This window comes from Tachypleus tridentatus, chromosome 13, assembly GCF_004210375.1.
Source record: "Tachypleus tridentatus isolate NWPU-2018 chromosome 13, ASM421037v1, whole genome shotgun sequence".
Lineage (NCBI taxonomy): Eukaryota > Metazoa > Arthropoda > Merostomata > Xiphosura > Limulidae > Tachypleus > Tachypleus tridentatus.
This window is the reverse complement of record NC_134837.1, coordinates 20,183,176-20,206,864: the sequence shown is the minus strand read 5'-3', so window position 1 is coordinate 20,206,864 and position 23,689 is coordinate 20,183,176. Positions and strand designations below refer to the sequence as shown.

The following is a 23,689-nucleotide window of genomic DNA, read 5'->3' as shown; positions in this document are numbered from 1 at the left end:
TATGGATCAATGGTCTATGGCTCTGTCAGACCTTCGGCCTTAAAGATGCTGGACCCCATTCATCACCAAGGACTTTGACTCTTCACTGGGGCTTTCCTTACCTCTCCAGTTCAAAACTTATACGTTGAATCTCATGAACCTTCTCTGCACCTTTGCCATTTGCAACTATCTTTACAATATTCTTCGAAACTTCGTTCCTTAACAAAGCACCCCACCTGGGGATGTGTTTTCCTTCCTCAGTGGGCTGTACTTTTTCAGAACAGACAATCTGCCATTGCTTCTTTTGGCCTTTGCATACAGGCACAATTGGATGAATTGGGTCTGTCCTTGGATAACATTGCAGAATCCACAGGTCAGCGCATCCCACCATGGCTTATTACAGCCCCCAAATATGGCCTTTCTTTCATTCATCTGAAAAAGGCATATACTCCAGATTGTAAGTACCGTCTTTTATTTAATGAATATCTTTCAAACAATCATTTCATTTCAATTTATACAGATGGTTCCAAATTCGGTAATTCAGGGGGCTCGGCCATGGTTTGCTGCAGTTCGGTGGTTGCACGCATAATCCCTTCTACAGCTTCTGTGTTCACTGCTAACTGTGCGCCATATCTCTTGCCCTGGATCATATTGAAGCTGAGCAGTACTCTAACTGCACTATTTATACTGATTTGCTTAGTTCTCTACTGGCCCTGGAATTGCTACACGTTGGCTCACACCCTGTTCTCGCCAATATTCAAAACCGACTGACCCATTTCTCATTAACTGCTACTTCTATCCAGTTTTTCTGGATACCAGGCCATGTTGGTATTCGTGGGAATGAGCTTGCAAACACGGCAGCTAAATCTGTCTGCTCAGGCACTATCACCACTCTGCCTATTCCGTACATGGACTATGGTCCTGTATTCAAGGCTCGGCTCCATGCCAGTTGGCAGTCTACTTGGAGTGAGCAACATGACAATAAGCTTTTTCAAATAAAACCCTATATTGGGCTTTGGCCATCTAGCTTCCATAAGGTTTGGAAGGAGAAAGTTGTTCTAACTAGACAGTGCATTGGTCACAGTTTTTTAACTCACTGTTTTCTTTTATCTGGAACTGTTGCACCAGTGTGTTGTTTGTGTAAAACTCAAATCACTGTAAGCCACATTTTACTTTCTTGCCATCGTTATGACTCTCAACGACGGCACTATTTTAAATATGTTTTTTCCCAGCGTTTATCTGTAACATTAGGCAGTGTTATTGGTGATGGTGACACTGTCCACCTTGATAAAGTTTTTAGTTTTTTAATGGCCATTAATCTTTTTAATCTCATAAGTGTTGGATATTTATTTGTTACACCATTTTAATTGGGGTTCCCTTTTTAAAGTTTCAATCTCTCTAGTTCAATTTGAAATTGGAAAATGGCCAGAACATTAAATAACTTGACATCAGGACTGGAAAGGCCAACTTCAGGTGACTGACGCTGCTGTTTGAACTACCCGTTAGTCGTCCTGTCGAGTTGTTATTCCAATTTTCCTGCATGTCTTTTAAACTTTTATTACTTTACCTTTTGGTACTGGCCATATTGACTCATAACCCGGAACCAGGACTGGAAAGACCAACTTCAGGTGACTGACGGTGGTTCTGGTACTTGCCTGTTAGTCTTCCTGGTGGGTTATGATCATTACCAATCTGCTACAGGAAGTCTTTAACAACTTTATAGACTGTATGTCAACATCAGTTTTATGCAATTTTTTGTTTTTAATTGCTGTTTTGTGTTTACCTTCGTTTACTTTTACAAATTTTACTACATTTACTTTACTTTACTTTTACCTTTTTTACTGGACATTTGGCTACTCATTATTACGATTTTGCTATATGTCTTTTAAAACTTCTGTTATTTTACATTTTGATAATGGCTTCTATGACACAAAACCAGGAACCAGGACTGGAAAGACCAACTTCAGGTGACTGATGGTGGTTCTTGAACTTACCTGTTAGTCTTCCTGGTGGGTTATGATCATTACCATTATGCTAGAGACAGTACTTAACAACTTCTTTTACTCTGCTTTCTCTCTTAACATTGTAAACTAGGTGTCAGCATTGGTTTTCTGTTTTTCAATGATGTTTTGTTTTACCTTCATTTCCTTTTCTGTATTTTACTACATTTAATTTGTTTTTACCTTTTTATTGGACATTTAGCACAGATAGCCTAGCTGCTTTGTGCCATAAAACACTAAATCAATCAATCAACAATCAAACTCTTTCTGATTGTAGAGGCATGCATTTTCACATCAACAGTAGCCAGAGCCTGCTGTAGGTCCCGTGATGACATGTTAGGGTGTTTGGAGACCTCTTTTAGCATCTTGCGGTTTGCTCTCGGGGTGAACTTGCTTTAACAACCAGACCTGGGCATGTTGGCAGTTGTTTTGAAAGCCCTCCACTTGTTGACTATTTTCTGGACAGTGGAATGGCTGATTTCAAAATCTTTTGGGATCTTTTTAAATCTCTTAACAGACTCGTAAGCTGCTACAGTTTTCTTTCTGAACGCCTCAGACAGCTCTTTTGCTCTCTCTATGGTGCTCACTCTCACTTCAACAGTCAGGAGCACACCAAACTAAATGTCTGAGGTTTAAATAGGGCAAGCCTAATTCAAAATGCTGAGTAATGGTCTTCTAATCAAGTGCACCTGGTGTGGTACACCTGTGTGTGAGTTGAGCCATTTTATGTGGGTATAAATGTGGGGTTGTTCTGTTTCCTCAGTTAGAATGTGTTTTAGTTGAATTACATTTACAGAAGATCTTAAAGTCTTTTCTTCAGTTTTAATTGTTTATTTATATTTCTATAATCTCTCAGTATTGTTAAAATTGAAATTAAATATCTATATATCCAAAAATGTTATAAAAATACAGGCTTTCTTAGGGTGTCCTAACTTTTTCACATGACTGTATATCTTTGTATTCAAGTGTGATGGGAATTTTCTTGTAACTGTGTTTTCTCTTGCCTTGACATGGACATCACACAGTATCAGGTTTTCAGGTAAAGCAATAAATCACCAGTATTTTTTTAATATTGTTCCAATGGGAAAGTAGCATGGAACAAAAGATCAATTTTCAGGTGTGATTTTGATCATTTTTCATTAATTATGAACTACATAATTGAGCTTGCAGTGTAAATCTGCTGTGGAATTCAGTGATGTGTGAAATATTTAGTTATTTTCATTATTTAAAAATTCCCCTACCTATAGTGATGATAACTTATCTACTGTTCCAGATGTAGTGTAGTTCCTTCATTATTGTGCCAAACTTTTGTTGACACATTCATGTTCTGTGCAGACACTTTTTGTATGGATAATACCCTCACTGGCCCTTCCACCTTATCAATGTAAGATTCTAGTTATAAGTTGGAGAAAAGGTATATATGTTTTCAAAGTTAACATTTTCCTATACTGTAAATGTATTTCTATTAATATCTCTTCTCACACTTTTCTGCCCTTTCTTCCCACTAAGATACAGTGTTAGAGTGTGAGATTGAGTAAGTCTCAAAGAAGTTATAACATTATCTGAATGAGGTGTTTATATACTGTAAGAGAATAGGAGGCACATTGATGTAGGTGGAGAGTGTTACAAACTGAATATTTCTAAGGGCATCTAGATGGAGTATAAAAGACTGGAATGAGTGAGAAATAATCAAACCTATACTTGAATGAACAAAGGAGGTGTGAGAGAAAGTATTATTGGAAATACATTTTAAGTTTAGGAAAACGTTAACTACTATAGAAATGGTTTAAAAAGTACATCATCTGGGAGACATAAGGTTTTAGAATCATTAATTTCATTTTTTTATATCATAGGTAAAGATATCATGGAAAATCAGGGTCTTGGGAACTAGTCTGTTAACAAATGACAAAGTTTAGATATTACAGTTAAAAATTTTAAACCTAATAAAAGAGAAGGGGATGTACATAACTGATTTCTTACTCACTTCAAAATATATTTTATTCTACATAGGTGTTCCAGGTGGTGATGAAAATGTTAGAGACAAAATGTTAAAGAAACCAGAAAAAGAGAACAGAGCTCAGATTCCACAGGTCTCTAGAGTACTTTTTTTATTCTTCTTTAAGATAAAGTATATTTAGATGATGGGTTTTTCTTGAAAAAAATTTGTTACATTAGGTTATTAGATAATGACAAGAAAAGAACAAACAGGTCAGGAAAACTGTATTTAGTTTATTAAAGTTTTTTGTGTTTCTTTTACATGTTTCATGGACAGTGAAAGTTATTTGTGATAGAGAGGTTAAGTAAATTACCTTTTAAGAACTGTAGGAGTCTTTTTTTATTCTTCCACCAAATTTGCAAATTTATATCCACATATAGAAAAGTACAAGAGTCGAATACTCAAGTTTTTATGTAGTTTCGCATCTTAAGTGTTCAGCCACAAATGCTATGCAACATGTAACAAGTCATAACATGCAACTGCAATTAGGGTCCAAAAACAGCAGTAAATAAAAAACACACTAAATTGTAAGGACATTTGAAATAATACTTTGCATATACCACACTTACAGTTAACCCTGTGAACACGAGTCAAAGGTCATGACATCGAATTTGTTGGCTTGCATTCAAAATTCTTTAAAATACTGTTTTATAAATTTGTCAGTAAGTTTGGTATTAAACTGTACATTACAATTCAAACTTTACTACAGCATATTTGTAATTTAAAAGAACATGCCCAAATATCAGTTTTGTGTGTTTGTGTGTTGAATGTAGCACTGTTTGAATTAGATGTTTGTGATGTCCATATACAAAGTCTGTAGTTTTGTATGGATCAGGAAATCAAATTATTAATATTGATAAGCTAGAATATAAAAATATTACTGATAATAAAAGCAATTTCTGCTGAATCATTACAAAATGGTGATTGCATGACTTTATCTCAAAAATAATTTTTTGTGAATTCCATTTATATATTTGTTTATAAAATGTTTGAATGATTAGTTTCAGTCATTATTATCATTGGTTTAACATACAAATTGTTTCTCTAAAAACAGGTAACAGTGCATGGTTAAAGGAGTTGGGAAAGGTTTTTGTGAATATATTGATAACACACAGTTAAACTTTTTAAGGTTAGAAAATGAATACTTAGCATTTTAAAAACAAAGCAATTGATCAGAAAATAATTGTATCAGAGTATATTATTTATGAAAATAATGCCTTTCAAATGTTCATTTGTAATATGAATATCTTACTGTTATATCCTCACCTATATGTGTTTGTTATTTAGTTAGTGATTGTTTTGTTTTAATACAGGAATGGTGGGATGTGGATCGTGAAGCAGAAAAACAAGAACCCATGTGTGATAAGGGTTAGTATTGGGGTTTAATAAGGGTCTGTATAAAAAGTAGTATTATTGAAAGAATGTGTAAAATAAGTACTTGTGATGAGATCAGTTTAAATATTAGAGGCAAACTTATCCATATATGTAAAACTAAAAGGAAAGTTTCCTTAATCTAACACTTGCAAAATAAGTAAATTGTTTGATATATCAATGTGGGTCATGTTCAGTGATTGGACTAGAGCTGGTCAGTTAGATTACATTAGATTTATCAAGTAGTTCACATGACCTACACACATACATACTAGTATTAGAAAAGAAAATGGCTGTTTGCTAGGTTTGTAACTCATTCAAACATTGTATTATTCCAACATGATAAAAGCATAACAATACTTAAGATAAACTATATTGTTTGTTTATAACATAAGGGAACACAGATAAATGTTTCAGAATTCAATAGATTCTATCTTCAGTATATAAAGCAAAATAAAAGAATGGCATTTGTTCTTAAGTAACTTTGTAAGTTATTATACCAATGTATTTTAGTTAGTTACTTTGGAATGATGAAATTCCTTTATTTTACTTTAGATACTAAGAATGGAATATGTTGAATTCTGAAATATTTACCTGTATCTTCATGTGTTCTAAATAACCATTGTTTAAGTATCATTATATTTTTTATTGTGAAACTTTGTTTTTCTTCAAACAGTGGTAATATTTTAACATGGTATTAACATTGTTTCATTTTTATGGTTTATAATGAAGTATTTTTACTAAAACCAAGTCCATTATTGTATGGAGTCATAAGTGTAGAATGCTTAGTCCAAAGTGATTTTCATGTTAAAATTTTAAAATTTAAAATATTTAATCTAAAACCTATCATTCCAAACTAGTACTGCCTCTCTCAACCAAAGCTATCTTAACCTTGATTTGCCCTCCAAGCATTGCTAAAATTTTCAACAGCATGCCAGTCTATTACACCCCCTTCATTTTGTTTTGCTATTGTAACAACAATGTGCTGATGATGTGACTGTTCTCCACCAACCATATTCTTCTACCATTATAACACAATCCTAACTTTCTTGATTGGTTTTCTAGTGTCTAAATGTATGTTTAACTCATTCTCTATACAACTAAAATATTTTTATTATGCTTTCAACATCAAATTTCAACTTGTGTTCAGTTTCCATCATTTCTGCTTGTTTATTTTAGAAATATTTCTGTTTTCAAATTCTTTGTTTCTTTGAATTCAAGATTTATTGTGGCAAATGGTGAAATTCCTATTTTAAGTAGACAATGATTCTTACACTTGTCCTACATCTCAGAATCAATGAAGCTTGGTGGGGAAGCACAGACTTTAGTTCATTGGAGTTTATACCTTACATTTAGCCAATTATTTTTCTTTTCAAGGTATTTTTTATTTTGTTCTGGAGCATATAACTACTGTGCAGAAATTGTCTTTCTGTTGGCATTTTCCATTTAATATCACACCTCCACATAATCTGCTAGATTTGGTATATTGCTAATTTTCCCAGTAGATCTTTAGTAAGTTTTCAGTGTTTTTCTTGCTCCCCATAGTTTGTGTGATCTAGTAGGGTTGGATCTAATTGCCAAACTTGATAATTTAGGTCATTCGTGTCTTCTCTGTGTAATGTAAGTTAGGTTTTTTACCTTTTGCCATTATTCCTTTATTTTTTGATTAAGTTCCTTCTACTTCACTACAAGTCGCATATAATTGGGGATTAGTTTTGAGTCAGACTTTAATATTGTTAATTGAGTCTCTTTTTACTCTCATATTCTTTATAGTAGGTTTAACTTTCGTGTCATTTGCCTTATAGATTCTTTGAGCAGACTTGTAAGTTATGTATTTAAGAACCCCTTATCTTCTAAATTCCTCTAGTGGTTTTGTACTTTGGTTGAATTTTATGGTCTTGTAGGTTTATTTAATAGCTTCTTTGTGTAGTAGGTCTTGAACAGATTCAGCAAGACAATTGAATGAAGAGATATCTAGGAGGTAGAGAGAGGGGAAGCAGAACAGAAAGTAGAAACCCTTAGACAGAAACTGTATAACTCGCAGAACTGTTGAGAAGTGTAGCCAAAAATACACATAAACTAAACATATTTAGAGAAAGTACTCATTACTAATTAAGATACAAAACTTAGAAATGTGTAGTCCACAAAGAACAGGAAGATAGAACCTTCATAGACAAACCAAAGAAAAATGATGTGACATTAAAGCAAAAAAGAAAAAACAACAAGGAAGGCTGAAGTCCTATCATAGCTTTATCATGGTGGTATACTTATTTGAAGACACTTTGTTTCACCATAGAGTCTTGCCTTTCGCTTCAGTGCCTTTTTTTGTTGCTGTTGCTTTTTTTTATTGCTTTAGTATCACATATATTTTTCTTTGGTTTGATTTTTTGATTCAACTCTGTATATGTTATGTTGAGTGGTACACTCTTTTGCATGTCGTCTTAACGAGCTAGGTATTCAGATTTTCTGGTCCACAGACAATTGGGTTCTGCTCATATCTTTCCATGCTCAGTCAGTTACTCACATCTGTTTGTTTCTATGAAAAGTTACTTGGGTGGGAGTTCTCATCAAGTTGGAGAAGTACCTTACTATCCTCTCATGGTATGTTAGTCATATGGGGGTTTTCTTCCCTTCCTGTCTCGATTGAGCCAACCTTCTCCACTTCAGTTCTGGTGATGGAATGGGTAGTCATGAAAGCTCTACCTTCTCCTTCTCTCTGCTCAAAAAGTTCCATCTCTTTTTGGGAATGGGGGCTTGCTTTTCTTGATTTCCCAGAGGATTCAGGTTGGTAGTCAGTTGAGGAAGTGATTGGTAACCAGTTGAGGAAGTTCTTCTCCACATCCTGGAACTTTTGGTAGTTCATTGGGCACTGTATCATTTATTCTCCTTTCTGCAGGGGAGAGTGGTTATTCTTTATTCTGACAATTCCACTGTTGTTAGTTCTATCACCAAGCAAGGAGAACTACATTCAGATCTCTGTTTTTTTAGACTATATTTCTTCTACAAGGTCAGTGACCACAACATGATATTTCTGGTAAATTTTGTTCCTGTAGTTATGAATCTTGTGATTGATTGCTTATCATGTCTAAACCAGCTTCTCTTTGGAGTGGCCCCATCCTCCTCAGGTATTTCTGTAGGTATGTTACCCACTTAGAACACAATGCATATGTATTTCCAACTTACTGAAATACCAAACTTCCTTCCTTTTTGGTCTCTTTCGTTACCCTTCAACTCTGGGGGTATATGTTTTTTTTATGATTGGAGGGGTCTTCACCTATATGTCTAACTCCATTTACACTCCTCTTTTGGGTCTTTAGCTTTATCCAGTCCACTTCTTGTTGCTCTGTATTGGCTATTTCTGATGTGGATTCCTCTGCTCTGACCTTTACTGAGCAACAACCCCTGCCCTTTTCTCTGTTCTAATCACTCTTCCAACAACTGTGACTGAACAGTTTTCATCCCAACATTGCCACTCCAGTTCTGGGACTTGGCTCATATGTAGTGCATTTTCTTACCTGTACCCTTTCATCCTTCCTCTTTTTTCTATGCCCCAGACACTTTGTTCTGTTGGCCATAGCTTCTGAAAATTCCATTCTTCAGTTCCTTACTTGTTCCTCCTCTTTATCATGTTGTTTTGATAGAAGTTTGTCTGTTTCAACTCTTTATAGGACTGCTCTCTCATACACCTTCTATTCTCCCACTTCTGGAAAGTCTTCTCTTCTGCAGTTATTTCTCTCCTCTTCCATTCTGTTGTCTGGCAGATCTGCCATTTTCTTTGTTCTGCCCCTTGGTGTGGATTCCTGTACGTGGTGAGGGGACATTCCAGGGAAGGTTGTGTCCTTTCAGTTTACATCTGGGATCTAAACATCCACCCACATGTTGCTGTGCATGGCGACTTTTGGAGGGAGGAGAGGATCCTGGTGGTTGAGGGGTCCAATCCTAACACACCACTTTGGACTTGAATTCCTTTAGACAGGCAGTCTTGAGGTGGCACCCCTTGGGTCATTTGGCTGGTTTACTTGGGCTAGAGTCAACCAAGTACCAGTGTTGGATATTCTCAACAGGTGTTGTGGACATTGTATCTGATGCTGGTGTTTGGGTATAGTGCTCACGAAACCCTGGCATGGCTGCAATGCCCTTGTTTGACATTTGTAGTGCGTCCTTTCGTAGGGCTCCATGGTGGGTTGGGGTTAGTGGACATTGAAATTTCCTTTTTATTATTATAAATCTTATAAATCAAAACTTAAATAGTTAAAAAACAGTCCATAGGTAAATGACCACGTCTTGAAGATTCTGAGCAGCAATCTTCAACACCTGTAACACCTGTTGTACCTAATTTTCTTATTCTACCTTCTCTTTCAGACAAACCTTCAGGGCAAATGTCTCTCTTTTCCATTCAGAAGGGACTAGAGGGACTTTCTGGCTCTCCAAAGTCAGTAAAGAAGCTTTGAACTGGTGACATATTTGTGGAGACATCCACATCTCAACCCAGTGAAATCCTCTTGTATTCAAAGGCAATTGGGAATATACCTATTGAGGTTACACCTCATGCTACTTTGAATTCATCACAAGGAGTTATTGTTGGGAGTGATTTGAAGAACATTCCTGAGTCAGAGATTCTTGCTGGTTTCTCCACTCAAGGAGTTTCTACAGAGAGGTTATCTCCACTCACAAAGATGGAATTACAATGCTGATCAATATCCTCATTCTGACATTTAAATTGTCATGTCCACCTGCCACCATCAAGGCAGGTTATCTTAATTGCAGGGTATGGCCTACATTCCAAACCCTCCAATGTTTCCAGTGTCAGCAGTTCGGTCAGTCAAAAACATCATGTCGTGGTTCCTTGACGTGTGCTCATTGAGGTGGCAAGGACCATGATGCTTACGAGTGTGAAACAGATCCTCATTGTGACAGTTGAGATGGATCTCACCCATCCTACTTTTGTTCTTGTCCTAAATGGTTGGAAGAAAAAGAGGTGTAGCATTTGAAAACTATTCATAACATTACTTATCCTGAGGCTTGAAAGTTGCTGTCCATCACATTGTCTCGGACGTATGCTGCTGCACTTCGTTCCATTACTACAGTGGGAGTGTAGACAGATCTCTCTGTGCCTCTAAAGAATCATTCTCAAAACAAATGAAAAGTCTTTTGACCTCCATGGTTAAAAAAGTTGATGAATCAACTTTAAAATTCATCTCTGTTCCTTACAGACATTTCTTTGTATGCATCTTTTTCTCCCACCCTAAGATGCAAAAGAAGGAAAGAGAAGGTGTTACAGGTGGGTGTAGGTGGAGGAGTCTAATTTTGTGTTTAACTTTGTAACCAAAATTTAAGGTCTGAGAAATAACAGTTTTAAATGAGTAATTTGCAGTTAATTTCATACTTATTGGAGGGGTCATGGACAAAATAGAGAAGATACATAGAGAAAATGCCATGTGTCACACGAGGGGGAAATTCATAATTTATTAAAATATTGGGATATAAAATTAATAACTTTAAACTTATATGCTGTTCAAATATGGATTATTAGCTAGATATTATGCTATAATAATTGGCATAATATAGTCTATAAGTAGATTACTGTAGATTTGAATGTGAGGCAAGGATGCCCATCATTATAGGATTAATCATTCTTGATCATGTAGTCCTAAAGTAACCTAAATAAGTTAAATTTAAAATAATATTAATATATCCTGCAAGTAGTTAGCTTAGTGAAGTTCTAATCCAGCAGTTTAAAAGCTTGTATCTTTATTTCTTTTAATGTGATTGATGTAAAAAACAAACAAAAAAAGGTTAATAATAAACATTTCAAACCACCTAACAGCAATTGCTTACTCAACAGCAACAGAAATGATAGGCTACCTTCTAGGAATCATATTTGTCATTTAGTCTACAGGAACATGCATTATTTTGTGAGGAATTCAGAGGAGTTTGCTGATGTGTAATTGGATAACATCCAGAAAGTTATGATTGGTTTTTGTCATTAAATTTTGTGAATGTTTGCCCTAATTCAGTTAGTAGTCATGGCTTTGTTAGCACATTATCTATAGAACATTCATCATTTCCAAACATTCTGTGAAGCATATCATATCAGGAACTGCTGAGACAATGATCCAGAATTTCTGAGTTTGTTCTTGTTGAGATGGGAATGAAGTCATATTCAAAACTAACCTTCATGTGTAAAGTAGCAAAAGGAACAAGGTGCTACAACCATAATGGGTATGAATGTGATCATGATGGTGTACCAGTGGCTCAAAATATTAACTATAAGAGATTCAGAGAAACTTTGTGGATGAGGTGTTCTAAAACACCCAAAGTGAAATGTGTGTGTATGTAGAAGCAGCAAACTTTAGATGATTAGATGACTTTTCTTCAGTGGAGAAGAGAATGAAGTTTATTCAGTGTGGTGTGAATTTCAATGATGCAGAAGATGAAAATGATTCAATATCAGGCAAGGAATGGAGAATATGAAGATTTTTCACTGAGTGAAGTGAAAGAATATTACAAAAATAAGAAGAATACTAAATTAATAGCAAAAAACATGACCATAACATTCAGATGATCCATTTTGATATGATAGAAACCCCATAACAGCTACTCAAGTCAAAGAAAACCACAGCAAAATTATCCCTGGGTCATACTCTACAAAGCAATGTACTTTACACTTAGGCTTTCATATTTCTGGATCTGATGTCAGATTCAAATTAACCTGTAAATGTAAGGTAACAAATGTCTGAGGTGTTACCTTCTACCAAGACAGTCATTTTTGCTGCAGAGTTAAAGATTGTTTGATAATTAAATAATTATATTTATAAAAATTGTCTTTTTACAATTTTTTTAAATGTCATTACTTATACAGTCATACTACTTGCATTTTTGTTTATTTTTCATAATGTTAATGTCCAAGATATTCTAAGAGAATACTAACTTCTAAACAATAAAAATAAATTTCATAGCAAATCTGCTATATAAGAGTGTAGGTGTTCTAAATCGTATTAACTTACCTCTAAAAGTTTAAACATGTCATTAGTGTGTCTGTAAAAATGCAAGGCATGAAAATTTATCAAGGCAGTGGTTAATTCACATTCATACTTTTTTGTTATCTTAGATATAATTATTTATTGACTGAGGCCTTAATTGGATTGTTGCAGACTCCAGCTGTGTTGATTTCAGAAAATGTCTTAAAAGTTTTTAAGGTAATTAATAGTGCAATCAGTTAAAAATACTGGCACCCAAATGTTTGTTTTTGAAACTGTGTTATAGTTTAAGGATGTTTGGCAATATGTTATTAGCTTTTTAAACAAAATGAGGGGTTTGGCTCTTATGGACCCTTTCACGTTGGTCCATGCCTACATATACAACATTTAAAGAATTTAGTTATTCATTTTTTACAAAAAGTGGAAGAAGAATCCAGAACTTCTTCCCAAACATGCTTTTACAACATTAAATAATATAGTTTCTGATAAAATGGCCAGAGGAGTTTTAGCTGCTGTACGTGCAACTCTTAGATTCACACCTGCTTTTACAACATTAAAGAGTATTTACTAATTCCAGATCACGTGACTCTGATGATGTTCTCATCAACAATCGAACATAGTAATGTTCTGTATTTTTTCCCGTCATTTTATAATGCAGTGTGATCAGTGAAGCATGAAACGTGTAACTGCAAATAAATGACTTAATACAGTCATGTAAAGCTTTAATTTATAAGCATATTTGGCTAAAGAATGTTGGAAAAGAGGTTAACCATTTATTGTACCAATAGAAGATATGCAGATTGGCAAAAATATCCATATTATTAACCTACTTTCATCTAGAGCTGTCAAATTATCTTGACTCTTATGTTAATAACTGATATATCAAACGTACATAGACCAGTATGGGTAAATTTTGAACCAAACCTTTATTATACAAGAAATATTTATAGATGGTGTTATTAATCAAATGTTGTCCAACCTTTTATAGTAATGAAGTAAGAAGCATGTAATGAAACAACATCAAATGTACTTTTTTTTGTTAACCAGCTTCTTGTTTTTAATGTGTTCTTAGATTTATTTAGAATAACACAGGTGCCATTGTTTCTGTATGTATGTGATGAAAATTGAAATTGATTTAATGGCACTGTTAATCACTTACAATGTTATCCTTGGAAATGTAAGTTAAATACAACCAGTTTAGTTACTCTTCTGTGTGATTAAATTATAAAAAAAAATATTTTTATATATATTTACATATTGTTTCACTTTTATTACAAAAGATAAAAGAAAATGTTTGAAAAACTTATGTTTATCTGTTAATGTTATTATGCACTTAAAATTCATTGTGTTTCTTCTGGTTATGTCTGTTAAACTTACCTGTAATGCATCATAATTAAAAAAATGTGTGCAAACATATGCTATGGAAAGCTACTCATGACTATTATAAAACCTCCGTAAAATTCACCCCCCAATCATACACCCAAAAAAAAGAAAATGAAAATAGGCTATGATTTATTTTATTCATTACAATTTATAAAAAATAACTCTTCATTAAAAGTGTACAGAAAATTAATAAAATGTTAGGTTTGTACATGTAAAACTTCTGTAATAACTTTTACAGTGCATGCTCATGTTTAGTAAATGGGATGATACTTTCAGTTTGGTGTTTGCAAATTCTTGTAACAAAAATTTGTGATTATATATGTAATGCTACATAAATGAGTGTTATGAAGTGTAAATATTTTTATGTTATGGATTTACTTGTGAATTAACCCTTAAATGACAGCCATCATCAACTGATGTTGCTACCTATAATATTCCTGCTGTTTAAGGAGTTAATACCCATGGAAAAATTTACTATAAGCGTTAAAACATTCTAAATGTATTGGAAAATTATCATAAAATGGAATGGGTTCTTATTTTTTTTTTGACAATGGTTAAGTACTTATATGGAACATGTATATGAACAGTTTGTTGGAAATATTTTAAATGTAATATTTTTTACATATTTGTAATTTTGTATTTTAGTTATTTTTTAATTTAAATGATTAATGGTACTTTTATTTAATTGATAATATATATAATTACACAAATATTTGTAATGGTAATAAAATGTCAAGGTCTAGTGTTTAATGTGCCTGAACTATGAATCTAAGGGTTCATGGTTTGTATCTTGTTGCTGCCAAACACACACATATAGGTGCACTAGAGAAGTGATGGTCATATTTGATCTGACAAGAGTAGTTTAAGATTTAGCAGTGTGTTCTTTTTACTATTTGTCATCCTTCTTTTGCATATGTTTTAAATTCTACATATAGACTTTGTGTAATTTTATGTACAATTTCAAATAAAGTGATCACATTTGCTGTAATATTTTCCAACTTCCATTTTAAAATATTAATTTTATTTACTTTAAAAACATTCTCAGAATTATATAATGTTTGAGAATTAACTTGAACCTATGCAGATTATTAAATTTGCTGTAATATTTTCCAACTTCCATTTTAAAATATTAATTTTATTTACTTTAAAAACATTCTCAGAATTATATAATGTTTGAGAATTAACTTGAACCTTTGTAGATTATTAAATTTTTGCATGTTTCTTTTGCAGAATGTTGGACATTGCATTGCACATTACTTCTTGTGTTGTTAATTCTACATTATTTTTGGTTAGTCACTGGTCCTGTAATAAGATATCTTTACCCTTTTTGAAAACAAAAGAAAACTGAAACATTAGCAATGTGTTATAAGTTGTTTTGTTATCACTGACAATACAGTAATTTGTGAATAGTGACAAATGTGTGCTGTGTAATTTAAAAGTTTCATTTTGTTTGTTTAAAAATTGTTATAAATTGAAGATGACAAATTTTTATTATAAATTTTCAAGACTAGTTTCTCTTAATTTTAAAACCATGGAAAACCTGTTGATTGTTCAACTGAGTTGAAACATGGGATTAAAATGTATATTATTTTTGAGGTGATCATTTAAAAAGGTTTGAGTACATTGTATTGACACTGTTTTGGAGTCTAACTAAACCATTACAGTCTGCATTGGGTCCTGCTCCACCTTATGTCTTTTCATTTTAAATAATTCTAGTGCATAGTTTCTCTTTGTAAAAGGAATCATCATAGAGTCCACAGAACACTGCTACTTTTGTATCTTCATAGTACAGTACATCTTCATATAGGATAGAATGAATAACCATTTTTAAGCTGTTTGGAGTATGCAACATTTGAGTGGGAAGTATGACTGGAAGCTGTATTCTAGTGAACCCATACCATACTGGCTTAATTGCTGTACAAAACTGTTATTTCTGTATGGTATAAAGAGACTAGAACATTGGTGTGATAGTAAACAGAGTTCACTTTGACCATTGCATTCACTCTTCAGTTTACCAACATGCCAATTGTACAGCATTAAACCGCAATCATGAACCTTATATATAAGGTTTTACGACATACCATTTACCACTGTTGAAAATATTTTTTTCAGAAATTGACTGATAGAATATTGCATAAGACTTGTTACAGTTATCAAGGTACACAAATGCTTCTTTGAGTGCCACAACTTACTGCTATTTTTTTCCTGGTTTTCCTTTCATTGTTTTTTCAGATGAAGACCTTTCTGTATTATGTTACATACTATTTTCTTGGGCACATGGCAGCTTTTGCCACTTGTTTTCTGTTTCTGGATTCTCACCTGTTATAAGACATCATGCATAACACAGCTGGGGTACAACTTTCAGGTTTTTTTTTCTGTATGATCTTTGATTTTCAAGCTGATCCATATTCCTTTGTTTACTAGTAGCATTAAGTTTAAGAGAGTTCCTTATTTTGGATATTCTAATCATTTAGGTTTAGTGTGTGAATAATTTGTGTAAGAAAGGGTTGTTACGTACCCTTTCCAAAAGCAATCACCTTCACACTACTGTGAAATGTAAAACATACCCTCCCACCAGAACCTTGAATCAGCTGTGGTTATCATGCAACTTGGTGATTTGCATATTCAGAAATGTTTTAATGTACTCAGTTCTGTGTATTTGTAGTACAGAGACTTTTAAAACTAAAGTTTATGCAGCAATATGAAAAATTACAAAAGCCCTTGTGCAATTTCCATTTTTATATGAAGTATATTTTTTTAAAGAATATATTAATACAAACATTATAATGCAGAATTTTACTGAAAGCAGTTATTCATACCAGTAGCTCAAACTGTACAGGTAGATGCAAGAATATTAGTACTTAAGGTCGAACTTTAAATGAAAAGCAATTGTTATTTTCATTCCTTATTGAACAACTTGTACATTAACAAGACATTTGAGGTAATTAGTAATACAATAGCTTGTTTTTAGCTACAAACAACCAAATTTAGGTATTTTTAAATGTATTTTACTTGAATTGTTGATTGAAATATAAAAAATGCAATAAAAGCAGTAATACATTAATAAACGAGTTAAATTATAAAAACTGTATATATATGGGTTATTAAATTTTTAAAATGTTTGCAACATTTGTTTCCTTTATTTTATTTTCATTTTTTGTTTATTTACTTTTTATGTTTATCTTTTTCTTATTCTTATTTTAACTTTGGAGAGCAGTCACCTTCTAACAACTTTCTGCAGGCAGTGTAGGGTGATATAGATGTGGGATGTTGTGGGCTTGAGTAACCACATCTTGCTCACCTAATTTCTAATTTTCTTATGTGAGACTACCAAATTGGAGATTAAGACTGAGAGATGGTGTATCCCCATTGCATTATGCAGTGTACTTTGTTTCATGTTAATGTGTTTTGTTTATGGCTTGAAAATTTATGGTTATAATATAATTAATCGGAGGTTGCAGTTTGCTATTTTTAACACAGTCCTTTCTAATGATTTTGTTTATTCATTTAGCTTCATTTGGATGTAACTATTTAATTTCACTAAAATATATATATATATATATATATATATATACACTTCATTATACTTGTGTGTAATATTTAGTTATTATATTACAACAGGATGAAAATATACTTCAGGAAATGTTAGATTCATAGAAAAAATTATAAAACGCTTTTATTTTATCATTATATCTCATTTCATGGTTAAAATTATGACCTATATTATGCTTTATATATTTATTTATTAAAATAAAAATTGTCTAGATTTGGATGATGAGGTTGCTCGTGGAGGCATCAGACAGTTTTTCAGTGACAAACCATACAACAGATCCTTTTACAAAGGTGTTACTGTCAGAACTATTCGTGGAGCAGATGGGGTAAGTCCTCACATTTAGGTCAAACCATTTTTTTTGCATTTACAAGTGTAAGGAAGTTTGCTTTTTCAAATAAAAAAAGTTTAAAATTTCTTTGTACTTACAATGCAACCTGGTACCATAAATATCAACTGATATCATGTCTCAACATCATTTGTATCCTACTGATAAAGATTCTTGGAGTAAGATCCAAAACACTAAAAGCCACCTGCTCAGAATATTCACACAAACATTCCATGCAAGAGAGTATAATGAAAACCATCAATTCATATTTTGGAAATTATCTAATTGTGAACTCCTAATAAAATACTTATATTGTATAACTCAGAACATCAATGAGTTCCTCAACCATGTAATATGGAATTGTTCATAATTTGCAGAATATGTTATTACTTTTTTCAACTAGACAGACCCTTTAAGTGACAGTTTTGTACCAAATTTTCAAACATGTTTTTCCTCAAAATCTGAAAATTGACATTTTCATAGTGGATTTTAACTTTCAAGTTCAGGTTTGTTGACATTATAGTCTTAACAGTTGGCTTAAATATACATTATTAGTGCATCTATAATGTGTATTAAGGTCAAGCTGACAAGTTTTTTAAATAAATGACCATTAATAAGTCAATGTAGCATATGTCCAACTAAGGGCATATTCATTAGAGCTATAATTTGACCTGAAATTAATATTCAGTTTTCCTTACTTCAGTCTAATTCTTCCTATCCCAACAAAGATTGGACCAATTTCAGGAGCATTCAGTCATCTTTGTAGAATTTATCAGAAACATAAGACATTTCTTTATTTTTATAACATGCAAATTAGTTGCCTATTTCAATATATTTTCATATAAAACAACATAAATTGATATTTTTTTCTGATAAAAAGGCCAAAATGTAGATATCTCTATGTAAAGGGTATATATTAAGACAAGTGAACTTGTGATAGATTTGGGAGTCTGTAATTAGAATTATTGTGTATTATTCTTGAAATTCTGTATTTAAAGAAGCACTGTTAAAAGAAAGATTTCAATTTGACCATAAATGTTTTTCAGGTCTCTTCTAGTATAATAATAATAATAAAAACTTCTGTAAACTTCCTTGTTCTAAATAGTCTACAGACTGTGCATTGAAGTTGCTTATGTGGTAGGTATGACTACATAACGTGTAGAAATGTTTAAATATTGGTGTTTTTCAAACAGATTTATCCAGGAGCAGAGGTGAATTGTTTAAATATGTTATGCATATATTTGGTATTAATTTTATAAGATTACAAGAAATGCAGTTCTAGTGGTAAAGTTAAAAATATTGTCTAAGATAAGAGAAATAAGAAAACTTGTCCAGAAGGTGAAGAAATGATGTTAACTTTCAAACATTATATTCACTTTAAAATCATTCATAGTTTGTTTTCATGTAATTTACTTGACATACTCTAAAATTGTAAGTCACTGAGATTTTATTAATCCAAAAACAATTTTGTATAAATGTAGTTAAATGATTATTTTTAACAGAGGACAGAAGAGCAAAAAACTGTTCATGATGGCAAAGGAAATGAAGAAACCACAGTTTGCAGAACAATTGGTGACCAAACTTATTGTGTGACAACATGTACAGACAGTTCAGGAGCTAAAAAAAGAAAAGAAACCATGATTAACTTAGATGACAGTAAGTTACTTTGTTAAATTCTCTTCAGAGGTATTCTAACTTACACTGATATACCTTGGAGTATATGAGTAGGAAGTGCAAAAACTGGAGATCTGATGGATACTAGATTGCAAATTTCCTCAACTTAAATGAAGGATACTGCTCCTCTATTGGACAAGTTTTCTGTGCATGTGAAATCTTGGAAAGAGAATCTTTCATTAGTTCTAAATGAAAAAAAAAGAAGCTAGAAACGTTTAGTGAATATATTTCAATTTTAAATCCTAACTACCCAAATATCTGTTGATGTAGGGAAAGGTAGGGAGAGCCAGACTACTTGTCCATTTCACTTTAGCACAAGCTGTCTATTTCAGGACATTACAGCTATCTTACCTGTAAGAAAACATATTTAATGACAAGTAAGAATGAGGAAAATGCAAGTTATTTAGTTGATCAACTTTATATGTTTAATAGTTAGTTTTAAGTGAAGAAACATTAAGTAAGCAAATGGAAAATGTTACATTCCTCTACTAATTTAGTAATGAAAGTGTTTTAAATGCACATTAAAAAGTTTTGATTGAATGTCCAAGCAAAGCATGTTTTGTTTTTCTTTTTTATAGAATATTTATTTAATTCATTCCGTGTTTCACTATGTTTTTTTAAGTTTATATTGTTGTTAATAACCTTTTTTTAAACTGAAAATGTATTTCCAGTAAGTACTTCCCTCCTCAAAAGATTAGTGATTGTCGTTCAGTGCTACCTTCTATGTCCATATTGTTTCTTTATGCTTGCAACAGCCTTCTGCTCCCTTTCATTGGAATCAAGTGATCCTAACATGTAAATCATCATGTGTTACTTCTCCACCATCAGGAGCATGACATATATTGAATCCCTCTCTATGTCTCTACCAGACTATCACTTTGAGGTTTGGCAGAAGATGTAATTACAGGAGGAAAGTGGGAAAAAAGGGGAAGTGTGAGAGTATAGAAACTTCCAATACAGTAGATTCCTCTGTTCAGAAGATTAGCTAGAGTTCCACATTTATTTGGTAGCAGGACCAGCATGAGGAAATAAAAGAAATATTCCCTAAAAGCTTCTGAAGCAAACTCCTTGAAATGGGAGTCAGATACAAATATCTGATGAGGGGAACTACACTTTTACATCAGGTATACTCTTTGTCTATTTGTGAAATGTGCAGTAGATAAGAGCAGAAAAAGAGAGGAGCACATTCACTTGGGAGAGAACTGTAACAGAATAGTGATTCTTACCTTATAAATATATATGTAACTCAATCCCACAAATTTGTAAAAGTGGTCATAGGTGTAGAGTAGCTAGGGTGTAATGAATCACACTCAGGGGGTAAACTACATCCAAAACCCCTGCTGCTGTGAACCAACATCCACACTGGGGGGTAGGATCATACTGTCTCCACCTAAGTTCATTATACTCACAAGGTGGGTCTAGGACCACCCTGACTTCTGAATATGACACATGATAGCTTTGTTAGCAAAAGGGCAGAACCAGAACAATTTTCCTTACCTCCACTGTGATTCACCAAACAAGAGAAGTGTGGTTGAGGGAGGAATATGGACAACCATAAGTATGTATGAGGACTTGTGTTGTTTGGTAATACTTTAAATCTGGCTACGGGGTACTGACATCCATGTGTGGGGAGGTAATGTATAAAATTATTATAAAAACTAAACCAGAAACAAATCCGAATGGCAGAAACAGAACAAAGTGGAACACATATTTTACATTGCATTGCATGTACAATAAAACATAATTGTGGAAGTGAAATAAAACAGTATAGTAAAAACCAGATAAATGATATGATTTTGGATTATGCATCTATATTTTTAGAATGTTTAACAATGAAAAATTATAGTTAGTGAAAATTTTTAAGGGAGGCAATCACTCATTTTCCAAAATACAGCAGTGTTAGTTTTTAGAAGCTTTTGTGGTGAGACAGATTACATGGTAAATTAATTCTAAAATATGATTGTATTTATTACTTTATGTTGTTAGATATTTCAAAGTTTTTCATAATTCTGTGGTATTACTGACATTTATTTTTAAGTGGGAAATTTTTGTCTCAGAGGTCCTACTGAGTGTTAAATTAAATTACAAGATAAAATGTTTTTTGTTCATTTATACTATTATTTAGATTGTTTCAACATGTGCAAAGAGGAACTTGAAAGGCATAAGTTTTAATTTTAGGTAGTTGGTGTTGAAAAACAGTTGTACAGCATTTTTAATCTTTTTATATTTTCCTGATGAAATAAAAAAAAGAATCTAATTTTAACCTGTTGAATTATAAAAAGTAACTAATATTTTTTATTCTATTCTACCATCTGAATAAGATAAACCCATTATACTTAGATCCAATTTTTGTCTTGTCAGTAGCACTGTTAGAGTAACGATAGGAAACAGCATATATATTGGACAAAAGTGATAGTGCATTTGTAACTTGAAATATTACTGTTAACAAATATGAAACTCGATGGAGTATGGAAATATACACCTTTTGATCTTCCTAGTATAACTGGTATTGATTAAAAAAAAAAGTAGGACTTTATGGCCACATTCAGAAGAAAATTACTTTATTTACTAAATATAATAAGAAATTAATTTGCTGGAGTTCACATCTAAAATAATGTTTTTTTAAAATAAAATCACTCTGCACTAATTTATCCTAAAGTTTCGTCATTCCAGTCTTTTACTTGAAACCAAAATCCTTGTATCAGAACTATAGCTTATCTTTGAATAATTCAATAATTTTTTTTATCCCCTCTCCAGAAGCTGTACCAGAATTTGAGAAAAAGTGGAGTGAAAAGTCACAGGAGTTTGTTCAGGAAGATGTAAGGAAGGATAATGATTCATACGATTCTATTTTCAAAAAATTTTTTGGTTTCCAGCCACGTGAATTTTAATAATTAAACAAGTCAAAGTAAAATTTTGAGAGTTATCTTTATTTACAAATTGTTACAGCATTATGGTTGAATTTATTTATTGTGCCAGTTAAACAGAAACATCCAAGATTAATTTTCTTTGTAGAAGGAAACATTTTATTTATAGTGTTAATATTCAAATAAAACTATTTTTGAGCCAATCTTTGAGTGAACAGATTCATTTAATTCTAATGCAAACACTTTCTTATAACTTGATAAGCTTTCCTTGGAGTTAGTGAGCTTGAGAAGTGGCTTGAGTACTGATGTTCCTAAAAACAAAATAAGCAGGAATCTTAATGGTAATTATATTGTTTTAACTCTTAAGGTACACTAAACTATTTCTCATATATTATACATGTTAAACCTTTTATATATCTACAAAATTCTATTACGAAAACAACTGGCTGATGAAACCTGTATATTTGTTTATTATTTTTTTAAGTTTTGTCATCGTATAAATGTACTTTCCAAAATATGACATTATATTATTCAAGATCCTGGTTAATAAGTATTTCTTTATATTGCTTCAACACAATTTTCAATTTTGTGTTATTAACTTAAAACCTAGTCTTCAAATCAATAAGATCCAATTCTTGAAATTGGGTGTAACCTTTCCTGTATTCCAATTAGAATAGAGATATTTACAAGGATAAAGGGCTTGGTCTTTTAACTCAAACAAACATTGCACTTTGCTGCCAAATTAATTTGCCTTTGAAGAGTATCTTACTGCAAAAATAGTTTAGAGCAGTGGCCACACTATTTTCCTCTTTTGCAAAATGATAGAAGTGTTTTTGTTTCAAGCAGGAGCATTCCTCAGTCATCATTTTTATTTCAATTAATTTTCTTCTTTACTTTGGAGAGCAGTCACCTTCCTCAAACTGTCTGCAAGTAGTGAAGGGTGATATAAATGTGGGATTGATCACCTATTTCTAGCTCTCCTAAATTTTTGTATCTGTAGCTACTCTTCTTTCTTATGTGAAATTGGCAAATGGAGGTTAAGACAGATGGAAGGTGTATCCCCAACTCAACGTGGGTCCTACTTCTACAATCACCTCCAAAACTTAAGGTACATAGTTTGTATCCTGGGATCTTTTCAATTAGTGCAGTGATGTTTGCTTATTTTTATTGTTTAAGTTATAACAAACTAATACAAATAGTCAGAGTTTGGATGTGCTGTTTTTAACACAGTCCTTCCTGGTGGTTTTGTTTACTTAACTTTATCAAAATTTATTAATTTTCATATATATTTTACATTTTATGTATAAATAAAGCTTAATGTAATATAACTGTATTTTAAGTCCTTTCTATTAAAAAAAAACTATACTGAATTTTACAGTTAACTGGTATTCTAAGAGTTACTGCCACAAAAAAGTCATGAACAAATTAGATAATTTAAATAGATATTTACCATTTTTCACATAACTTTTGATTTGATCTCAAAGCATAGAAGATACATACATACAAGTTAACACTGTGTAAGGTACATGATAAATAATCATAACTTCTTAATGCTAATTGA

General features: G+C 32.4%; 2 protein-coding genes and 1 pseudogene across 4 annotated transcripts in view; 1 reads left to right on the top strand and 2 right to left on the bottom strand.

The window, feature by feature from the left end:
• Positions 1-22,331, top strand: part of LOC143239053 (uncharacterized) — a 38,214-nt gene extending 15,883 nt beyond the window's left edge. The window contains exons 3-7 of the mRNA XM_076479840.1: positions 3,990-4,069; positions 5,289-5,343; positions 17,475-17,587; positions 19,090-19,243; positions 22,019-22,331. Coding sequence (XP_076335955.1) covers positions 3,990-4,069; positions 5,289-5,343; positions 17,475-17,587; positions 19,090-19,243; positions 22,019-22,152 — 536 coding nt within the window. The 3' untranslated portion in view covers positions 22,153-22,331. The remainder of the gene's footprint in view (positions 1-3,989; positions 4,070-5,288; positions 5,344-17,474; positions 17,588-19,089; positions 19,244-22,018) is intronic.
• The window catches only part of LOC143239052 (gamma-tubulin complex component 4-like), a 403,661-nt gene that overhangs the window by 292,487 nt on the left and 87,485 nt on the right, over positions 1-23,689 (bottom strand). The window lies entirely within an intron of this gene.
• Positions 22,171-23,689, bottom strand: part of LOC143239778 (gamma-tubulin complex component 4-like) — a 59,198-nt pseudogene continuing 57,679 nt past the window's right edge. Inside the window, exon 16 of the transcript XR_013021365.1 lies at positions 22,171-22,439. The product of XR_013021365.1 is annotated as a gamma-tubulin complex component 4-like (transcript). The remainder of the gene's footprint in view (positions 22,440-23,689) is intronic.